Raw genomic sequence first — 21651 nt, 5'->3', positions numbered from 1 at the left:
ATGGCTCCTCCTACTGATCATGGACAGCACATGAGGTGAGGCACCTACTCACTGCTTCCCAGTCGCATCCTCCTACTTACCACTTGTTGAGAGTATGCTGCTGTAACAATGACACCCTCAAAGTTCACCTCTGTGCTGTCGGTCTTCTACACAACAATTCCCCAAAGCTTACTTAACTACTGTACTGTACATGAAATATCACCAACTTGATATTTAAAAGCTGTTTCATCATTTACAAAGTGCTTACATGATTTACGTGACCTACTTAGGAGCCATGTAAAGGCAGACAGCATTAACATTATTAATCACAATGAAGTGATGAGAAACTGAGGCTCAGACCATTTGAGTAAAATGAAATAGCTCTTAAGAAGAACCACCGGGAGAGGAAGACTCCTAGCTCATTGGTATTTCCAAGGTACCAAGTTTCTCCCCATACCATTCACTGTGCTGTTTTTGTCTGTCTTGTTTTGAAAGGCATAATTATCTTGCTTGAGTACTGAACTCGAGGTTGGGTGGAAGAGATATTGCTGCTGGGAAAGTCTGAGGCAGATATGGGATTGTCCTATGTTTCTGATATTCAAAAAAGAACCCTCTGTGCAGACTGTCAAGGCACTCAGTGATAACTGCCCTTCAACCTTTGCACACACAGCATGTAGAAGGGAATCTGTCAGATTGGCTACATTGATAAGGATAACCTTACTTTAATAGTTGATCTGATTGTTCACTTGTCCCAGAAGTAAATCTCCAGATTTAGGATTTGTATAGCATTTATGCTTAAGTTCTCTATGCCATATATCCAAGACTAGAATTAAGAAGTGATAATGACTCGCCCTGGCCCAGTAGCTCAGTTGGTTAGAGCAGTGGTCGCCAACCTTTCGGACCTCACGGACCACCAGTGAGGCAACCGCTGGGTTAGAGAGTCATTCCGAAATGCCAAGGTTGTAGGTTTGATCCCCAGTCAGGGCATATACAAGAATCAACCAATGAATGCATAAATAAGAGGAACAACAAATCCTCTCTCTCTCTCTCTCTCTCTCTCTCTCTCTCTCTCTCTCTCTCTCTCATCAATAAAATCAATAAATAAAAAATGAAAAAAGTAGTAATGTAGTAATGAGGGGGCTGAGGGCTGGTTGAGGTGGGCAAAGGCGGGGGGTGGGTAAAAATGGAGATATCTGTAATAGAGTCAACGATAAATATAAAGTAAAAACATGTGGTGATGAAAATTCTTAATGATCCTACTTGATGTGGTTATCTATGATTTTGCTAAAAATGCACCATTGTCTCTAAAATTAGAAGCAGGAAGATGACCATAATTTCTGAGGCGATAGGTAAGAAGATGGAGGTTTCGTGATATGATGTGACTGATGCCCATAAAGACTGCCCACCACTCTGTGCTGTGACCTGGAACCCACAGAAAACAGGGATTCCTGTCTGCTGCAGCCTGTACTGGAAGCTGGCACGTCTGAGCAGCCCCTTCCCTGTGCACCGAAGAGTCAGTGAACGCACCGCGGATCTTACATTACACAGAAGCACAAAAGCCATTTTGTGTCGCTGCTGTTGTTTCTCCACCCTCAGCCTGACTTACAAAACCGAGATGTATAACCACACAGATCAACCTAGAACTTTGCCCCCCGACGCATTGTCTCTGCAAGTCTTTTTCTCCCTCCTGTCGGTCCTCGGGGGCACCGTGGCTGAGCGAGTGGCTGTGTTATTCACGATGTGTGTGGCTCTCATCCCAAGGAGTGTGTCTGTTTCTGTCCTTGACTCACTTTTTCTCTCTCCCTTTCTTTTTCCCCCCTCTCTTTCTCAGTCCCAGCACCAGCCAGGCCTTTTCTGTTGAGCTCTATTCTTTTATTCCCGAGACACTCTGAGTGCTATTCAGAGATGCGTCTGCACAGAACGCACACACCCAGAGCGCTCGACGCCGGCGAAGAGGACGTGCTTCCGAGAAACTTCCCCGCCAGACAGCTCTGCTGTCCTTCACATCAGCCACGAACAAAAGGCAATCTTTTTTCCTGCCCATTGTTTGCGAGAGGTAGTTCAGGCAATGAATGAAATGACTCTCTCCGTGTGTGTCTTGACAGATGAAAAAATGATCATAAAAGGAGACGATGGCAAACTCTGACTGGAAAGCCAGACTTGACATTGACAGTGTTTTTAATGAAAATCTGCATAGATATCAGATGCTGCAGACGTGGCTAAGAGACGCTAGTTTTCTCAAGGACAGGTTGCTCAAACCTGAATATTCTATCAGCGGAGGAATTGAGTATCATTACATACACACTGAAATATTTCCATTTAGCGTGAGGTATAACCACCGATGTTTCATGTTTTTCCTCCTCTCACAATGTACATTCTTGTCTCTGGGTGAGAAGCATATTTGAATAATAACTAATCAATACGGACATAGCGTTTTATGATTATCCAGTACCTGCACATTAGTATTTCCCCTTTTACATATGAACTCTGAGTTTCAGAAAGGTTAAATGATTTGCCCGACAGGGATCCATCTGCAAATTTCAGAGCCGAGATTCAAGTAGAGATCTGCCTCTTTTTATTCTTTCATTGCGACAGCATGACATTTCTGAATGACATCCGCTTAACTCTAAAAATTACAGGAAGCATTATACCTTTTAGCTTACCTTGTATAATTTCTGGCCCACACTGAGGTTCAAATTTCTCTAAAACCTGCACTTCTTGTTTTCTTTTTTTTTTTTTTTTAAACCTTTTTAAAAAATTGATTTCAGAGAGAAGGGACAGGGAGAGAGAGACAGAAACATCAATGATGAGAGAGAATCACTGTTCGACTGCCTCCTGCACACCCCCACTGGGGATCAAGCCCACAACCCAGGCATGTGACCTCCAGGTTCATAGGTGGACTCTCAACCACTGAGCCATGCCAGCCGGGCCTTGCTTTCTTTTTACTTAAACTACATGTGACCTAAATGTTGGGTCAGAGACTGACTCAAATTTCAATTCTAAAACATACCCAGAGATACCTGCATATGTACATATTTTAACCTGGAAAATGGATTTAATATGTACTATTAACATATGCATGAACATAAAAAAACAGACCTTAGATTTCACTTTACAGTGTACCACGACAAAGAAAACAATACTTTTACAGAATACAAGTAACTATGGCAACCTATAGATTCCAATCAGGCTGCCTCCCAGGCAGTGGCAGCAGCTCCCGGCTGCCTAAATAACTTTCCATTAAAATGTGTCTCAAATGCATACAGTTTGGGGGCGCATTAGCTTAATTTCCTACTTAATGTTTTCAATTTAACGTTACCTTTCTGTGTTAAGGACAAAAATAATCCTATCATACGACATTTGCTGGGTATGTCTGTTTCATTGCATCCATGTTATCTTCTTGCTTCTGGGAGTGCTGCCTAACACTGGAGGCCTGCCCTCTGACAGCCGCTGGTCGGGAGGAATTAGGATGGAGCCAGGAGATAAGACCAGTTTTAGTAAAACAGCCCCCGCCATGCTGGTTATCAGTGGTCAGCCATCCAGACTGTGCCTGCTCCTCTCACTCCCCACACCCTCTAAGTTTGCTGAGTTCAGATGTGATTCATTCGAGGTGATGTGAAAAGCAACCACAGCCTGCAACATCCCCCTGATTTCCACAAAAGCCTGAGCAGGTTCTGAGACCAGGGTCGCTTTTATTTCATCTTGGGATGAGAAATGGCAACAGTGGCAACTGCAATTCAGCAGATATTTATTGTGCCCCCACAATACGCAAGGCACTGTGGTAAGGCCTTCAGAGGATACTAGGTGAACGAGATTAGTTTTTGCCTTCAAATACGATCTAGTAGAATTGAAGGGTGTGTGTGTGTGTGTGTGTGTGTTTATAGCATATAAGTATACATGACTCATTTCATAAGAAAGCTACAGATAAAAGGGTTTAGTGCAGGGGTGGGCAAACTTTTTGACTCGAGGGCCACAATGGGTTCTTAAACTGGACCGGAGGGCCGGAACAAAAGCATGGATGGAATGTTTGTGTGAACTAATATAAATTCAAAGTAAACATCATTACATAAAAGGGTACGGTCTTTTTTTTTTTTAGTTTTATTCATTTCAAACGGGCCGGATCCGGCCGCGGGCCGTAGTTTGCCCACGGCTGGTTTAGTGTTTGAACAAGTTAAGTCCTCTTAAAGGAGTTTTGTGATTCTAACTATTACAAAACTTGGAAACAGACACATTACAGTGAAAATACACAGGCTATCTGGGGGGTAAAGATCATGTGTGGAATATTTGGACTTCATACTAAGTAGAGAGAATGAGATGATATTGAGAAAACCCAAACAGTATAGCATGGGATCTATTTTTAATTTAATAATCAAATGAGAATCACTGAAGTTTTATAAAAGAGAGTACAGTAAAAATTGATCTGTAATTTAGAAGGCAATTGCCAGGCTACTATAGGGAGAAAAGCAGCAGTAGAGAGATGCATAAACACAGATAAGCAAGAAAAAACTGAAGGTCCGGATAAGGGTAGGTGCATGGAAATGGTAGAAAGACAAGTCTGAGGAGTACTAACAAAGACGGATACAAACTGAGTCTAGGAGGTCAAGAAAAAGATGAACGAACAGTGAATGGGCCATGAATGCAAGTAACAGCAGTATAAATAACAAAGCCATTCATTCATTCATCACGTATTTACTTAACACTCTGTGTCAGGAGTGATACTTTTTGCCAGGCATTCTGCTAGGAGCTAAGAGAGGTACAGGCGCTGGTTTGGCGAGATGATGGATTTATTTTTATATGAGGGTTGAAAGTCCCGGCAAAACATCCAAATCTGCAATTGCTGATGGAGATCTGTTCTGTAGAACAGTAACTGGGTGGGGATTATCTGCACTGAGAGAGGTCACAGTTGAAGCTGCGAGATCACTGAAGCTGAATTTTTCACTGAAGTAGGAAAGGTCTCAGAAAGAAGAGAGCAAGTTTAAGAACAGATGTGAGAGAAAAAAAAAACACTAGCCTGTACTTAGTGTCTGGAGGAACAGGACCTGTGAGCGAAGAGATGGTAAAAAAAAATAAATGAGAGGAGAGTTGAGGTGGTGCCGCCTCAGGGAGGGAAGCAGCACTTTAAGCAGCACAGGGTCTATAGCAGTGGTTCTCAAGCTTCCTAATGCTGCGACCCTTTAATACAGTTCCTCATGTTGTGGTGACCCCCAACCATAAAATTATTTTCATTGCTACTTCATAACTGTAATTTTGCTACTGTTATGAATTGTAATGTAAATATATGATATGCAGGATGTATTTTCATTGTTACAAATTGAACATAATTAAAGCATAGTGATTAATCACAAAAACAATATGTAATTATATATGTGTTTTCTGATGGTCTTAGGCGACCCCTGTGAAAGGGTCGTTCGACCCTCAAAGGGGTCGCGACCCACAGGTTGAGAACCACTGGTCTATAGGATGTTCCATAGCATCAACTTTCCGATGAGAGTCAGGGGAGTGAAGCTGGGGCAGAGGTGACTGTGTTATCAGGCACTCCATTTCAGAAAGCCTCACTGGCAAGCGAGGTGCCAGAAGCCCGACAGGGGAGAGGTCAGTGGGAAGGTAGCTTGATGTGATGACAAGATGTAAGATGACATATGGGGTCACATAACGGCTTTTGACCACGCCGCTGGCAGGCACGGTTCTAAGTGCTTGATATATAAGAATGTATTTAATCCCGATCACAACTGATGATTTTTGAGAGAGGTTCTATTTTATGGCTTTCTCAAAGGTAATGAAGCAGAGACACACAGATTCAGAAGCTTGCCCTACCTCACACAGTGCATGAGTAGCAGTTGGAAGCTAGGTAGTCTGACTTCAGAACGTCCTGACCAATCTGCTATGTGGTGGGGCTAGGTCAGGGGTGGGTAAACTTTTTGACTTGAGGGCCACAATGGGTTCTTAAACTGGACCGGAGGGCCGGAACAAAAGCATGGACGGAGTGTTTGTGTGAACTAATATAAATTCAAAGTAAACATCATTACATAAAAGGGTACGGTCTTTTTTTTTTTTTAGTTTTATTCATTTCAAACGGGCCGGATCCGGCCCGCGGACCGTAGTTTGCCCACGGCTGGGCTAGGTGAAGCTTGGCCAGGCTTGTGGGAAGAAAGGAACGGAAATGAGGTGCCACTACTCCATCTCCTTCTTCACTTGCTTCCACCCTCAAGAGGGAGAGATGGCATCCTGGTGGAAGCAAGTGAACAAGGGGATGGAGTAGTGGCACCTCATTTAGGGAGGAGCCCTCGGTTCTCTGGAACAGGATTCAGAAAAGACAGGGGAGTGACATGGAGAGATTTTTAGCTCAGAGGTACACAGACTGGGGAGTCTGCATTATGTCATTTCTTGCCTTTCTGATTAAGCAAGGGAAGAGGTCACTGGAGTGCAAAGAGTAGGTTAGGGAAGGGGCTGGGAGAAGACACTATATAAACTCCACTGTTTATGTTGCCTTATCAATGAAAGTGTATTCTACAGTGGAAAAGCCAGCATTATTAGGAATGTACAAATCTCTCAGCACCACCTGCCCACACACTCACACGCATTACAACGGATATTCCAATGACACTCAAGCTGTGCAGACCTTGGTCAGAGGTGGCCTCTAAGAGCTTAGAGATGACGTCTAATCCCAGATATTCATTCTCTCTCTCTATCTCGCTCTCTCTCTCTCTCTTTTCCAAGCGGCTTCAACGCCCAAAAGGGACATTAACATGCAGCCTACCTAAATCGACAGTATATTGATGTACATTTTTCCTTTGTGGGATTTTGTGTTTTTTTCTCTCCAAAGAAGTGTTTGCTATTTAAAATCTGTTCCTAGGTGATAATGACAAAGCACACTGTTCACTCTTCCCAAGTCCACCCCACACCTTTCATTGTGTGTTTGCAAGTTAAAATACCTGTTGCCGTGCACATGAGAGGCGCAGAATGCAAAGCTGTAATGGAGCAGGGTTGGGTCAATGACAGCACCGTTCTCTGAGTGTTCCATCAGCTCTGCAAGGTAGCAGAGGTGTCTGTGGCAGCCTCGCACACCGTACCGGGCACAGTACTCATCCAACACAAAAACCTGGCCAGGGCTAAACCAACCCTACAAAAAAAAAAAAAAAGATAGTTTTTTTCTTTCGGTTCTGAGATCTGCTTTTCTGAAGGCACTGTTATGCATCATAAAGAAAAGCTGAATTAAAGTGTCTTGTTTTAAATTTTTTAAAATATATTTTATTGATTTTTAACAGAGAGGAAGGGAGAGGGGTAGAGAGTTAGAAACATCAATGAGAGAGAAACATCGATCAGCTGCCTCCTGCACACCCCCTACTGGGGATGTGCCCCGCAACCAAGATACATGCCCTTGACCAGAATCGAACCTGGGACCCTTCAGTCCGCAGGCTGATGCTCTATCCACTGAGCCAAACCGGTTAGGGCTAAAGTGTCTTCGGGCATTTTTTTCATTAATGGTATGTTGCTGGTTATTTTCAGAATATCAAATGTCATCAGTTTTTGCACTGATTTGGACACTGGAAACCTAAAATCATTCTCTCTCTATGGCCATGGAAGGTATGGGCACCTGTTCTCCATAACTGAAGGAATGCAAATGATCTTCTGAGGGTTAAATGAGACTAAAGCGTTCCTGTTATATCGACAGCCCCTGCCCTATTTATCCCTCTGTTTCTTTCCCCCTGTTAATTAGGTTGTCTTTCTAGGAACAAAAGAGAGACTTGAAAAAATATATCAATCATTGGTGAACAGAACTTAAACCTTACAATGTCTGTACGGGTGTTGGTAAATCCTGTCACGGAGGGTTTTTTATCTTCATTAAAGCCTTCTATTTTCATTCGACCTTCTCCAGAGGCACCAATAAGCCACAGCTCAGGGTCTGCCTGAGTCTATTCTCCTGTCTATTGAGTGGCACAGCAGTGGTCTTCAAGTGTATAATTTTCAAATTGGGAAGCAATCGATTGGAATCCTTCACCCCTAACTCCAACTACAGTTATTAAACAAGTCAGGAATAAAATGCCGCTTCATAACAAGTATTTCTCACTTTTAAACCTCTTGAATTCTAACCTGTGGGGAACCAGACAGAAAGACTTGTACTCACCAAGCAAGAATAGGAATCATTCAGTCTGTGATCCAAAGTCTGCCTCTGGAGTATTCTGAAAAGGGAGGCGTGGTCCAGCTTGCAAGGGTTTGCAGAAATAAACTCATCCATACCGTGTTTCTGAAAACGGTCTGCATCTGTAAATTCAGAAAAGCATGTATAATACAATTTATATTTCTGGTTTAATAACAGGTAAGTGGATTTTTTTAAAACCACAAAGTGCATGCCTCATAATAACAAAAGATTACCTTCTATTACATAAAATAGGATGAATTCAACATATGAACATAAATTGCAATTTTTGGGGAGCCCACATAAAAATGACAGGGAAAAATTTACAAGTCATTTGAAATGAGGGGATGAAATCCTATTTTCTTTCAAAGCTACTTCTAATACTCATCACAGAAATAACAGTGTTTTTCAATTTTAGGAAAACTTGATGCATTTTAAGTACATATTGACTGAGGAATGACTAGAAAAGAACCCAAGTCTATTCATAAAAAACTGCAATGATGGCTAGAAGCCTGCTTCCCAAATGGCAAACTAGGACAGAAATGAACACACAAGCTTTAGCTGGACCACTTCCAGTCCTCTTTTTATTTTTTGTATGGAGCCTTTAATGGGACCAACCTTAATGCAGAAATGGCAATGAATGCTCTCAAGCTTCAAGTTTAAGAGACATGAAAAAGGGAGCATCATGTTTGTGCAAATATGCAGACAAAGCCTAAGGTTCCACACGGCACTTCAATCAAAGGCCCAAGTTCACTGTTCTTTATAGATTGCACCTTTCAACGCCTGTAGACCCCGCGGGTGTATCAAAAGGCAAGCTTTTATGATTGCTTTCATTAATGGCATGTTTTGTCAAAGTCTTCAATGTGAGTTATTTACTAAGGATAGAGAGAAAGAGCCACACACCGCCCCAAAGAAGTGCTGGGTGTTACTACATTAGCTCTGTTGGAAATGGTGCGCATATTGGTCAAGCAATCAGTTATCAAGATAAAAGGGGACTTTCCTCATAATGGTAGAGCTGAAGCTCCATTGTTCCTTAAAATTCACAGATAGACCTCGTTTCTGGTCATCACAAGAAGCAGAGCCCTAAATGTAAGCTAACTGTGGTTTTTAAAACCTACATGGTGCAATCCTAAAGTTGCAAAGGGAAGGAGACAAAAGTTTATTGATTAAACCCAATTATAGAGTCAGGCTCATAATAAAACTCAATATTGATCTGTGGACATGATGCTAACATAATCAGTCACATTTAGATATTTAGCCCAGATCATATTGATCCATGTCAACTTCAACTTTCAGCCATATTTATGGATGGAAGAACTATATAATTCAAACTGAAGGGCCTTCAGAATCACATTAAAAAAAAGATATACAAACTAATATATATCTTACAATATCAAAAGGTGGATGTAGCAAGCAATGAATGTCCATTTATTGATGATGAAAGGTAGGGGGCTATAATCCATGGAAAAGTAGGACATGTATCCCTTTACATGTAATACTCACCTGGATGGTTAAATATAGGACATGTGGTAAATTAGTATTAATTAGATGAACACTAAACTAAACTCCTTTTCCTGAACTCTGAAATGAGACAATTCAACTTCCAATGTATTTTATTCTTATGTGTGATACTTTTAATATAAAATTAAATGGAATGATAATGCAAAATAATATCAAATGAGAATGAGGCAGACTGTTGAAAGCTGCAAGGCACATCTAAACTCAGAAGATTATGTTTTATTTTAAAAAAATTATCTTAGAACCTTTATTTCTGCATTTAGCTGAGTACAAAATCTTTGAGTATCACCTTTATGAAATTAAATTACTAGTTTTATAAAACATCTGCTGAATTTTATGCATTATTTTTTTCACCAGAGAAGGTCATAACAGGAAGTTAAAAATAACACCCATTAATGGCTTATCTGTTGAGAATAGGATATGTAATAGAGAGAAAAAAAATCCACAATTCTCAATTAACTATAAAGGTTTGTAGAAGAAAATTTCTATTTTAAAACAATAGGTATACAGTTCTTAAATAAAATATACAAGTTCCTGGAAAAAAACGAACCTATGGTTCATTTCTATAATTAATCATATTTTCAAAAATAAATGTACTTTATGAGGCATCTTCCTCATGAAATATAACTCTAAACCATAAATGTGACAAGGCTTTCTGAGTCATATACATAAAGGGATAATGACTGCCAGCAATTGCCATTAGTGATAAAAATCATATTCATGATAGAAATTTAAGTCACATATACAAATTCCATAGTGACAGTGAGAAAACAACACACTAAAAATTCTCTAAAAAAACAAACACACACAACCCTCCGTGGTTATAATTCTATGACAGTAAAATGTACTCTTAGGGATTATCCCATCTTCAAAACATAGGCTGTAAAGATCAAGCTCCTCGACTTCTTCCTTTCTATGTCTGAAAGCACAATTCAAAATATTTTATGCAAACATACTTCACTGTGCACTGTTACACCGAGAAGGAGAAGAGGTGGCCATTCACTAGCATTGAGACTACCCAGGTGTCCAGACTGGGACTTGAGTACCAAAGGACTCAGATGGTGCTGCTAGTTAATGGTCACCTCCTCTGCAAATCCCTCAGCTGATCGAAGCAGCCATGAACATTTTCAAATATAGTAACTTCGTTTAAAGTTGTCCTATGTTTAGGAGCTGGCCTGGAGCTGCCTTTACTGCTACCCACACCTGATCATACTTTCCTTTAAGCGCAAACTCTCATTGAGCTTGAAAAATTTGCAGGTAGTTAAAAGTGGCATAGAGAAGTACACACCACTTCTCTTTATAGCACACCTAGAGCTGCTAACAGGAAGAGCTTGATGTTAAAAGTTTAAGTAGATTCCTTCCGAGATCCGTCAATCTCAGAGGAAAGTAATGATGGGGAGAGAGAGAGATGAACTAAAGAACGCAGATACATATAAGCAATATCCATGGACACAGACAATATTGCTGTACCTGGGGGTGGGTGGGGGGGGGGTGGGTGCAGGGTGGAAGGGGTCAATGGGGGCAAAAGGAGACATCTGTAATACTTTCAACAATAAAGACAGATTTTAAAAATTTTCAGTAGATCATGCTGGTGGTATGTTTGTGTTTTATGTATGGATGTTTTATGCTGAGACCGAAGAGAAATGGCTGACAGATATATTAAGTAGAAGTTTGTTCACACCTCTGTTATTGACCCAAATGATTTCCTAGCTTGTTTTTGTTAAACTGATTAAAAACTGATGTATGGATTTACACATCTTGCTTTCTGCAGCAAGTAACATGTAATATTTTCACATGATGACAATTTTAATCAACACATACAGACCTAGAATCACAGGCCAAGTACACCAATATTCAACATTTAGTTAAAATAATATATTCAATGTAAAGCAAGACATATTTTACCTTATGTGTGAAATTTAACTTATCAGATCAATCAGGAAAATTAGCTTATATAATTAAATGTAAATTTATACTCTGATTTAGGGATTAAAAATTGGCTTAAAATCGAAAAGAAGGTAACTTTTCTGTTTAATTTCTGACATTAATTTATGACTGGAAGTCCACTAGCACTGTGTCGGATTCTATATTATGAAACATACACACTGTATTATGCTACATACATGAGTTAAAATATAAAATGAAAAATAAGGTGCTTGCATATTAGTTTAATTTGAGACAGCAAAGAAGGATAGTTTAACTAAAGAATGTCCCATAAGTCAGGCTAAAGGCAGTGTCCACCCTATTTCAGAATTTCTATATATCCTGAGAGTCAAGGAAATAGAGAAGAATAGATTATCTTATCGGAGTAATATATAAGAACATGCCATTATTTATATCCTAAAAATATAATAAGGTTGTCTTCCAATAACCTAGATTTTATTAGTTATTATTTTGTTCTGACTATCCCTAAATATCTGGTATGCTTAGTTTTGAAAACAAGCTTTCTTTTTTAAAGTTATAACACAGAAAATTCAGGAGAAGAAATGAATTAGCAACTAGTCCTTCCACATAAATTCACCCACTGTGAATATTTTAAGTAGAATTCTATCTATATTTTTAAATTTTTTTACTTAGTGAAAATACTATCACATAACATAATTTAGCATTTTTCCATTTAACCTTATTGAGCATTTTTGCATGCTATTTTATCACCTTTATAGACATTACATTTATACCCAAATGAATGACAGGTAATAGGTTGTTTCTGCTTTTCTATTGGGCAAAAATAGGCATTTTGTTTCATAAATGGTAAAGTTAACCTAAATATTCTAGGTTTACCTAGAAAAAAGGAGATTGACATTGTAAACAAGGTCATGATACTCCTTTAAAAATTGTGTCATTACCTAATTTTTATACAGTGAAGCAAAAAACAAACAAAAAAACCCCCATGAAAATACTTACCCTTACCAGCTATCAGTCAGCAAAAAAATTAAAAAACAAAGCATCGTTAAGTGGGTTAGGAATATATTTCTTTCTACAGCTAGTCATACTAATTTTATTATTTTCTTGTTGTCTACGAATGACTCTAAGAATTGTTCTTCCAAGAGAGCAATACTAGGGCAGGACTTTCTGCAGTGGCCCAGTGGCATCTCTGCGACAGGCCACACTCAGCATTCTCATTCGCATTAGGTAGAAACACATTTTTCTCCTTTCCTTCCTTTTTTATTTATTTATTTTTCCTCTTTAAAGAAAGATAAAACAGCAGAGTCTGCTCTAATGGAAAATTTTACCATAAGCCTAGAATACAAGAAAGCTGTCGTTAACCCAACTGAAACAGTTTGGCTTTTTAGAAGCAACTTAGTTGAGAGTAGAACAAAATCTTTAAAGTTAAAACAGTTAGCTTTTCCAGAAGAAGTTAATCAAGGGGCAAGAAAATTTAGTTCCAAATAGCCTGACCAATACTGCCTTGACAGCACACATCTAACAGTAGAAGGTTTAGCCACAAAGAGATTGCATGGTGCTCTGAATCAATTGATCATTAGAGCCTTAATTCATTAATTCTGTATTGTAGAGTCATGGCCTTAATTTTCTAGGCTAGTGGTTCCTGACCACATTTCTCGCCTCTCTGTGCAAGATGGGTGATATCCATGAGCTCGGAACACTCCTTGGGCATTCCTTGCACTTAGGATGTCAACAAAAGTGAATGAGTGAGATATTTTTACAAAAATAATTTTCAAGTCATTGTAACTCACTGGTTCTCAAATGGGGATAATTCTTCCCATCGGAACCCTGCCCTCTTGAACATTTGGAAATGTGTGGAGATATTTTGGTTGTCAGACCTAGGTGGGGGGTGGGAGGGCGTACTCCTGGCATCTAGTGGGTAGATGCCAGGGAAGGTGCTAAACAACCCATAACACACAGGACAGACCTTCCCCAAGCCCTGAAACAAAGAATTATCTGGCCCAGAATGTTAATGGTGCCAAGGATGAGAAATCTTGTTCTAACTTACAAGAAATAATCACTGCACTTCTTTCTGGTCAGGATGGTATAAATAAAAACAGATTTACCCTCCCTACTTGAAAGAACTAAAAATTAAGAAAAAAAGCTGTTCTCAAAACATTGGGCATCAGGCAAAATAGGAGAGAGATTCCTAAGCCACGGGAAACATGAGGTGAGCCCTGCAGTTCCCCCCCCTCCCTTCAGGATTCAGTTAGACCCTAATCACCTCACGCCAGTGAGGCAACCACCGGAGGCCAGGGGCAGATCCATTCTAAAGGACTGGAGGGGATAGTGCCCAGGACTCACACAGAGCCTGGGACAGCTCCTGTTCCCAACAGTCAGAATATAAAACCTCAAAATGCAGGGCTCACCAGTTGAGCCCTTAAGAAGACTCTCGGTCCATGAGTGGGGAAAATTAATCATGGATTAGACGCTGTTTGGTTCCACCCACCAAAACTTAAAAGCAAAACCTGAAAGGCTCAAACAATTAAGCTCAAGAAACTTAATTTTAACTGTGTCTTAGAATAAAGGTCAAGAACATTTTCATGAAGAAAACCATACCAACGAACATCATAATCAAACTGCTCAAAACCGGTACAAAGAGAAAAATTTTAAAGCAGCCAGAGGAAAAAATACACTTTATGTACAAAGGGACAAACAAAAAGGTAGCACACTTCTCATGGTGGGTGGTGCTGGTGGTGGGGGAAGCAACTTAGTTGAGAGTAGAACAAAATCTTTAAAGTACTGAGAGAAAAGTCTTTCAAAATAACGGTAAAAACTTTTTTCATATATAAAACAAAAACAAAATTCATCACTATCAGACATGCCCTGCAAGAAAAGGCAAAGGAAGGCCTTCAAGAAGAAATAAAACCTCTCTCCAAGAGAATGAGGAGCACCAGAAGTGGGTGAGTATATACCATTTCCCCATATTATTTAAATTTCTTTAGAAGGTAACTGTTTAAGGCAATAATGCTAATAGCAATACACTGTGGGATTTCCCACAGAGGTAGAAGTTAAATGTATGACCAGACTAGCTCAGAGGCCAGGAGGGAAGGAATGGAAGTCTACTCCTGTAGGGTCCACATACTATGCACCAAGTGATATTACATGATGATGGACTGTGGCAAGTTTAAAGGTATATCATTTAACCCCAAAGCACAAAAGTGACTGGAGTTCATATTTCATCTGTAATTATTTGACTAAAGTGCCTTTAAGATGTCCAGATGTGATACCCAATAGTTATTTGAAGCATAACAAGTAGGAAAAGAAAATGCACGTCAAGATGTTACTCCCCTACAGAAGAATCTTGTGAGTAAAAGGTGCTGATTGAAAAGTCACCATCTGAGCTTAAATTTATAGACAAACGGATTTATTTCAGGAGAAACTAGAGAAGTTTTACAAAGGAGCAGAACAAATTAGAACCTTTGGCCTAATGATTATAAAAGTCATGCTTGAAATTGTTTCTATCATTACATAATTTGTTATTAATCACTTATAAATTCAAGTGAAAAATATATTTGTTTTGATTTATTAATTTTTAGAGAAAGAGAAATAGCGATTTGTTGTTCCACTTATGTGGCATTCATTGGTTGATTCTTGTATGAGTCCTGATGGGGGATCAAACCTGAAACCTTGGCGTATCAGGAGGATGCTCCAATCAACTGAGCAACCCCGCCAGGGCCAAAAAATATAGTTCTTAATGATTTAAATTAGCATTCAAAAATTGACATAAATATTAAGATATTTAGAATAAGAAAGTTGGCTTGATGACTTTTATTTTTTTTTCAATCTACAACAGAAAATAGCCCTGTTATCCTCTGAGTTATGAAGGACAAATCTAGAAAGTAATAGTTCATCATTTTGGTTTTCAGAAATCCTATCAATGTCAATTTCATTTTGCAATACTCTCTTATTTCTATAAGACACCGTTAAAATTTCTACAGGACACAGCAGTACTTAAAACTACAAAATTACCAAAGTTAAAATAAAATTTCTTTTGAGAAGTTTGGGAAAATGTTCTTATATGCTGTTGCGATTCCCAGAGATACTCCAATGCTTGGCAAATTCATGATTGGAAACCATTTACTCTAGATCCGTGTGAAAAATTAGATAACTAACTCTATGACTATTAATATGACTATTAATTTTTATTCAATTAGGAATCAATTCATGATGTAAACTATAACACTAAACAAATTTGCCTCAGATAATTTTGTATCTCATTAAGGTTATTAATTGATAATCAAATTATTTTTTAATAAAACTTACAAAGCTGAGCATCTGCTTGAAGAGTTCCTCCTTTAGGATTCAGCTTCTGGGTTTGAACTGCAGGAACGGGTTTATAAGATTGACCTGTGGCCCTATACATGGCTTGGACCCACAATATTCTATCCTGTTCATCATCACTGGCAAATATAACAGTGTCTCCTTCTTTAACAGCGTTGAAGAACATGCGACCACCCTGAAGGCCTGTGGAGGGAGAAAGGCATCGCTGAAAATCACACAATTGACAGATTTTAATGCTACTCACTAAACGGTCTCATGGAAAGGAATCAATTTGATATTAGCTGCTCAATGCTTTAGTTGAGGATCAAACCCATGATCCAAGAATTGTAGGAGAGACAATAAGAGAAAGGATTAAATCTCCATATTGCTTTGCAAATTAAAAATAACTTAGGGAAATCAACAGTCCATGACACAGTAGCATTGTGCAAGACATGCAAGCCCACCCCATAGAAATGCATACTATGGTCTGGTAGTTCATGTCAGAGAAGTGTTTATCTGTAGGCATGTTTTTCATTCTCTGTACAGAACTATGTGATGAGTTCAGCTGGAAAAAAAATATAGATAAGGCAAAAATATGATACTTTTATTATATGGCATTTTATCTTTTGCAAAATTCACACTGAAGATATTTTTTATTTTTTAGATGAATGCAAAATTAGTGCATGTGATCACAGATTTCTATTGTTAATCTCTACATATTAATTTCTCAATCTCTATATTTAGATTTTTCTTAATACCACTTTATGAAGTTCACCAATCTCCACATGTTGTTTCGTTCACTCACTCCCTCACCAGTTTTAGTAACCAAGAGTCTAGTACTGGATCTAGTGTTAATATGGAGGGAGGGAAGAGAAGTACAAGAACGTGTTGCCTGGGACAAAATTGGTAGAACATATAATAATTCATCTGCCATTTCTTTCCCTATTTCTGCTCTTCTACATTTTGCTTTCCAGTAAGGAAGTTTAAGTAAACATTGATGCTATTTCTCATCTAATTTTTCTGTTCACAGTAACTTTCACACACTTCATAGTCATCCTAAGACAGAGATTTCAACCGGTGTGCTGCAGGAATGTTTAAAACATGCAATTCCTGACTACTGAGTCAAGGGCACACTGTCCGTAACATACAAATATGACAACAGCCAACACAACAGCAGCCATCCCGTGGGAAGCACATCTACTTTTTTTTTAGTCAGAATGGCAAAATAAATAAATAAATAAATAAATAAAAATAAAAATTTGTTTTTTATTGTGCCACAAAATTTTAGTAAGTAGTTTACGTGTACCGTGAGATGAAAACGATTGAAAATCTCTGTACAAAGATAGCAGAGATGATGAGTCTGGCTACAATGAAGTAGCCCTCAAAAAGATATAGTTTGATTTTCATCAAGTCTGTTCAGGAATATCAGTGAAATATGCACCCCGGTCATTGAGTGGAGGTTGTAGAACAGAGACAGGATGTGTATGAGAACTTGATGAATATGTGAATGGATGGGAAAGTGATTCAACTCAGAATTACCTGGGTGGGGATCTGTATAATCCACAGTGTATCCTTCAAGCTGCATTAATTCTTGCGGCTCAGACTTTTTTTCTCTGTAGCTGCACATGGCAAAGGTGTACTGGCTAACCTGCGCGAGAAGGAAGTTTGCAGACTGGTTGCATGAAATTTGTCTTTTAGATGTTTCTGACTCTTTGCCCAAATAAAACAAAACATTATTTTCCTATAAAGTATTAAATGTTAGTGCGTTTCAAAACTGAGCTCCCAGAGGAAGGCGCCTTTCATCTGTCAGCTTGCAGTTGTACCTTCCACACCATGGCCCCGGCATTTCCAAATCAGTGAGCCACTTGTCAGGATTCTGAGATGCTAATAGAAGCATCATAAAGAAGTATTCATGTTAAAAACAAGTGTGGGAATCCCTGGGTTAAACAAAGATACACAGGCTTCTTTCACCACAGGTTTTATGTCCTTAAATAAGATAACATACGCCATGAACCTCTAGGAGTGAGTTATATTAGGAGCATTTGCAAACTTCTATGATAATGGGACTTCACTTTCAAGTGTACTTCCTTCCAAACTTTTAAGTGAAAAAGATCTCAATAAAAGTTGGGAATTTACAGACCCACCTACAAAACCCACAGGAAGGTCTAGCGTGGAGTAAGTGTTAGGGAGCAGTGACTTGGCAGGGCCAAGACCTGCTCTCTCTGCATTCTGCTGTCCAGTCAACTGGCTTCCTGCTATGCTGCCTTGCGGAGGTAGACCATGTTGTGGACAGCTCCCCGACTGCTCCAGCTGGTGTCACAGGCCCTATATGGACCAACCACTGCAGCCAAAGGGGGACAAAAGTACCAGTGTCAGCCCTGTTTGGGTCAAGATCTCACATGCTACATAGGCAGACCCTTACAAGTCCCCGCCCCTGCCTCCCCCCACGCCACACCCCTCCCCAGCGCGGGGGGGGGGGGGGGGGGGCGGCGCGCCCAAATAGGGGAGGTGCTGCTTCCCAGCAGGAGAAAAGAATGTTGGTGGATCAGTAAAATCTAAGTTGCAAAATACACTACCGCACAGGATTCCACAAAAAACAATTTGGTTATTGTGAGTCATATATCTTTTCACTTTGAAACATGACATGAAACTAAGGAAACTTAAGACCATCTCTCAAGAGACAAACATGACTTCAAGAGGACGCCAAAGACCTAATTATAACAGAAGAAGCGGTGACATGGACTATAGTAGAATTTAGGAATTGTCCCTATTAAAGGGTACCAAGAGAAAGTAAAAAGGCAACGCCACAGGCTACCTGAGTACCCTGAGGTTACCCAGAGAAGAGAGCATTCCGCAGCATCCACTCCTGCCTGCGTTTCCAGCCTCTGGGCGGGCCTGTCTGGAACGTCCTGACTGATACCTGACTATTTACTATGTATTCCCTTCGGTCCCCCAATCTTCTAAAATATATCCCAAGGAGACAAATGGACACGTATTCAACGATGCTTGTGCACTGTGTTCACTGCAGCCTTGCATAGAAGAAACGCCAACAGTGGTTCAGATACCTTATGGCAGGACCACACAGTATAATGCTCCACAGCCATTAAAGAGATTTGACAGATTTTACTTTTCTGGACATGAAACTATTTCTAAGATATAAGATAAAGAGCAGGTTGAAAACAAAAATACAGAGTGTGATTTAATGGTAAGCACTATACATACACATAAAAGAAAAGGATATATACTAAAATATTAATAATGGTTATTATTGGATGGAGACATTATAGGTTATTATAAATTACTAGAGGCCCGGTGCATGAATTCATGCACCGGTGGGGTCCCTCGGCCTGGCTGGTGATTGGGGCTGATGGGGGGGGGGTAGTAGGGGGCCAGCCAGCCAGCCAGCCAGGGGGAGGGACCGTGGGAGGTTGGCCGTGGGAGTGCACTGACCACCAGGGGGCAGCTCCTGTGTTGAGTGCCTGGTGGTCAGTGTGCGTTACAGCAACCGGTCGACCGGTCATTCGGTCGCTTCGGCTTTTATATATTTAGATTTTTTCAGTGTTTTGAGTTTTCCCCCAAAGAATATGAATTACTTTTTAATTTATATAAAGTAAAGCTATTTCCATTTTGAAAACAAACACATCCTGTTTGGAAAGAGTGAGGCCAATAACTTGAGACACTTGTGGTTCCTGCTACTCTGAAGGTTTTCTTCTCTTTTTTCACCTCACAGACGGTCGATGAACTTACCTTTTCACCTGTCTATGCCTAAGGCTTGCAGATGAAACCCGGTGGTTCACACAGTGGTTTGTTATTAAAGAAGGCTTCAGAATCCCAGCAACAACACAGCACTGGTAACTATTACGCAGCCAGCTCTGGGCAGTGAACTCCCACTGGACAGAGAGGCCCTATAGCCTCAGAGGCCAACCCCAGAGCATTGCCACCCAGAGGCTGACCCACAAACTGACTCTTTGCTAAACACAAAATAAGGCAGTCTGGGAAACAAATGCGGCTTGCTTTAAAATAAGGACTGTGGTTTACAACACAGAGGAACAGTGTATCGCAGGGAAACTCAACACCCTCCTGAATACCTGGCAGGTCTAAGGCGAGCCACACTGAAGAATAGAAGAACCGAAGGACCTTCACTACTGCAATATTTTTTTTTTTCTTTTTTCACCTTTTAACTAAGAAACCAATTTTTTTTATTTTTTATTTTTTTTATTTTTTTTTTATTTTTTTTTCTTTTCTTCTTTTTTTTTCTCTTCTTTTTTCCATCACCTGATTTTACCCTTTTAATTACTACCTTCTTATTTTTAACAAGTATTATTACTGCTACCATTTTACCATTTTTTTTTTAAAGTGCCATTTTATTTTCTCTTTATTTTATTTTGGGATTAGTGTTCTCCATTCTATTTTCATCGTTATATTATTGGTTGTTTCTAGTTTGCATTCATCTCCAGGGAGCTGTTGCTGGAATTTGTTAGGATTAATGGCTGTTCTATAGGAGTATTCTCCTCATATAAAAAAGTCTCTTCCCCTCTTCCACTTCATTCTCTCTTTTTTTTTCTTTTCTTTTCTTATCTCGCTTTTATTTCCCCCCCTCCTTTTTCCCAATTTCATTTTTGCACTCCTTTTTTTGGTCCCTACTTTTCTTTTCTTTTTTCTCTTTTATCTTTTTCTCTTCCTTCTTCCTTATCCCCTAATTCTCTTAATTCAGGTGGCCACCTTTATTTGGGGTTATTAATATCGTGAATATATTTGTGTATAGTGCCTGGTACGTGGTGCCTTGTTGTGTTGTATTTTGTGCCTTTAAATCAACGCAGCAGATCCAAGCAACAGCAACCTCCTGAGCACCACACCCTCTGCTGAGGAACAGCAGCTGTACGTGAAACCTCGCCCCACCAGCCAGAAGAGCCACCACAGCTGTGAACAGCACCCACCAGAGGAGCTGCTGCCAACTGAAGAGCAGCTGCTACCGCAACCGCCCGAAGAGCAACCACAGACCAAGGAGTCACTGCCACCAAGGGAGCAGCCACTGAACGACTCAACGTCTAGATATGTCAGTGAGATCAAACATGGGTAGACAAAGAAACCCCCAAAGGAAAGAGAAGGAGGACTCTCCAGAAAAGCAGCTAAGTAATACAGAGGCATGCAACATGACAGATAAAGAATTCAGAATAAGGGTCCTAGAGTGCATAAACCGGATGGAGGAAAAAATCGACAACCTCTGCAAGAAGCAAGACGAAACAGATGAAAAAATCGATAACATATGGAAGAAGCTAGAAGAAACAGATGAAAAAATCAACAACTTAAGTAAGACCCAAGAAGAAATGAAGAGTGATATAGCTGCAATGAAAAACTCCATTGAAAGTATCAACAGTAGACTGGGTGAAGCGGAGGACCGAATTAGTGAATTAGAAGACAAGGAAGCAAAACACACCCAAATTGTACTGCAATTGGAGAAAAAAATGAAAAGACAGGAGGAGAACCTAAGGGAGCTTTGGGACAACATGAAACGAAACAACATACGAATAATAGGGGTACCAGATCAACAGAAGGATGAACAAGGATTAGAAAACCTATTAGAAGAAATAATATCAGAAAACTTCCCTGAGGTGGGGAAGAAAAAAGTCACACAAGCGCAGAGAGTCCCAAACAAGGTGAACCCGAAAAGACCCACACCAAGACACATCATAATTACCATGGCAAATGTTCATGACAAAGAGAGAATCTTACAGGCTGCAAGAGAGAGACGGAAAGTTACATACAAGGGATCTCCCATTAGATTGTCAAATGATTTCTCAACAGAAACA

At 39.8% G+C, this 21651-nt stretch overlaps 1 protein-coding gene across 19 annotated transcripts in view; it reads right to left on the bottom strand.

Annotated features, from left to right (window-relative positions):
* The window catches only part of CADPS2 (calcium dependent secretion activator 2), a 506535-nt gene that overhangs the window by 140574 nt on the left and 344310 nt on the right, over window positions 1-21651 (bottom strand). For 12 of the 19 annotated variants that reach the window (XM_036328812.1, XM_036328815.1, XM_036328814.1 and 9 more), the window contains exons 10-14: window positions 17381-17489; window positions 15845-16045; window positions 12539-12547; window positions 8105-8241; window positions 6912-7099 (exon numbers count right to left, since the gene is read on the bottom strand). In XM_036328812.1, the coding sequence (XP_036184705.1) occupies window positions 6912-7099; window positions 8105-8241; window positions 12539-12547; window positions 15845-16045; window positions 17381-17489 (644 nt within the window). The remainder of the gene's footprint in view (window positions 1-6911; window positions 7100-8104; window positions 8242-12538; window positions 12548-15844; window positions 16046-17380; window positions 17490-21651) is intronic. The other 7 variants (XM_036328817.1, XM_036328813.1, XM_036328821.1 and 4 more) reach the window with 1 other exon arrangement.

The sequence above is a fragment of the Myotis myotis genome, unplaced genomic scaffold (assembly GCF_014108235.1).
Source record: "Myotis myotis isolate mMyoMyo1 unplaced genomic scaffold, mMyoMyo1.p scaffold_m19_p_11, whole genome shotgun sequence".
In the NCBI taxonomy this organism is placed as follows: Eukaryota; Metazoa; Chordata; class Mammalia; order Chiroptera; family Vespertilionidae; genus Myotis; species Myotis myotis.
Note: the sequence above shows the minus strand (reverse complement) of the source record. Positions and strands in the feature narration are given on the sequence as shown.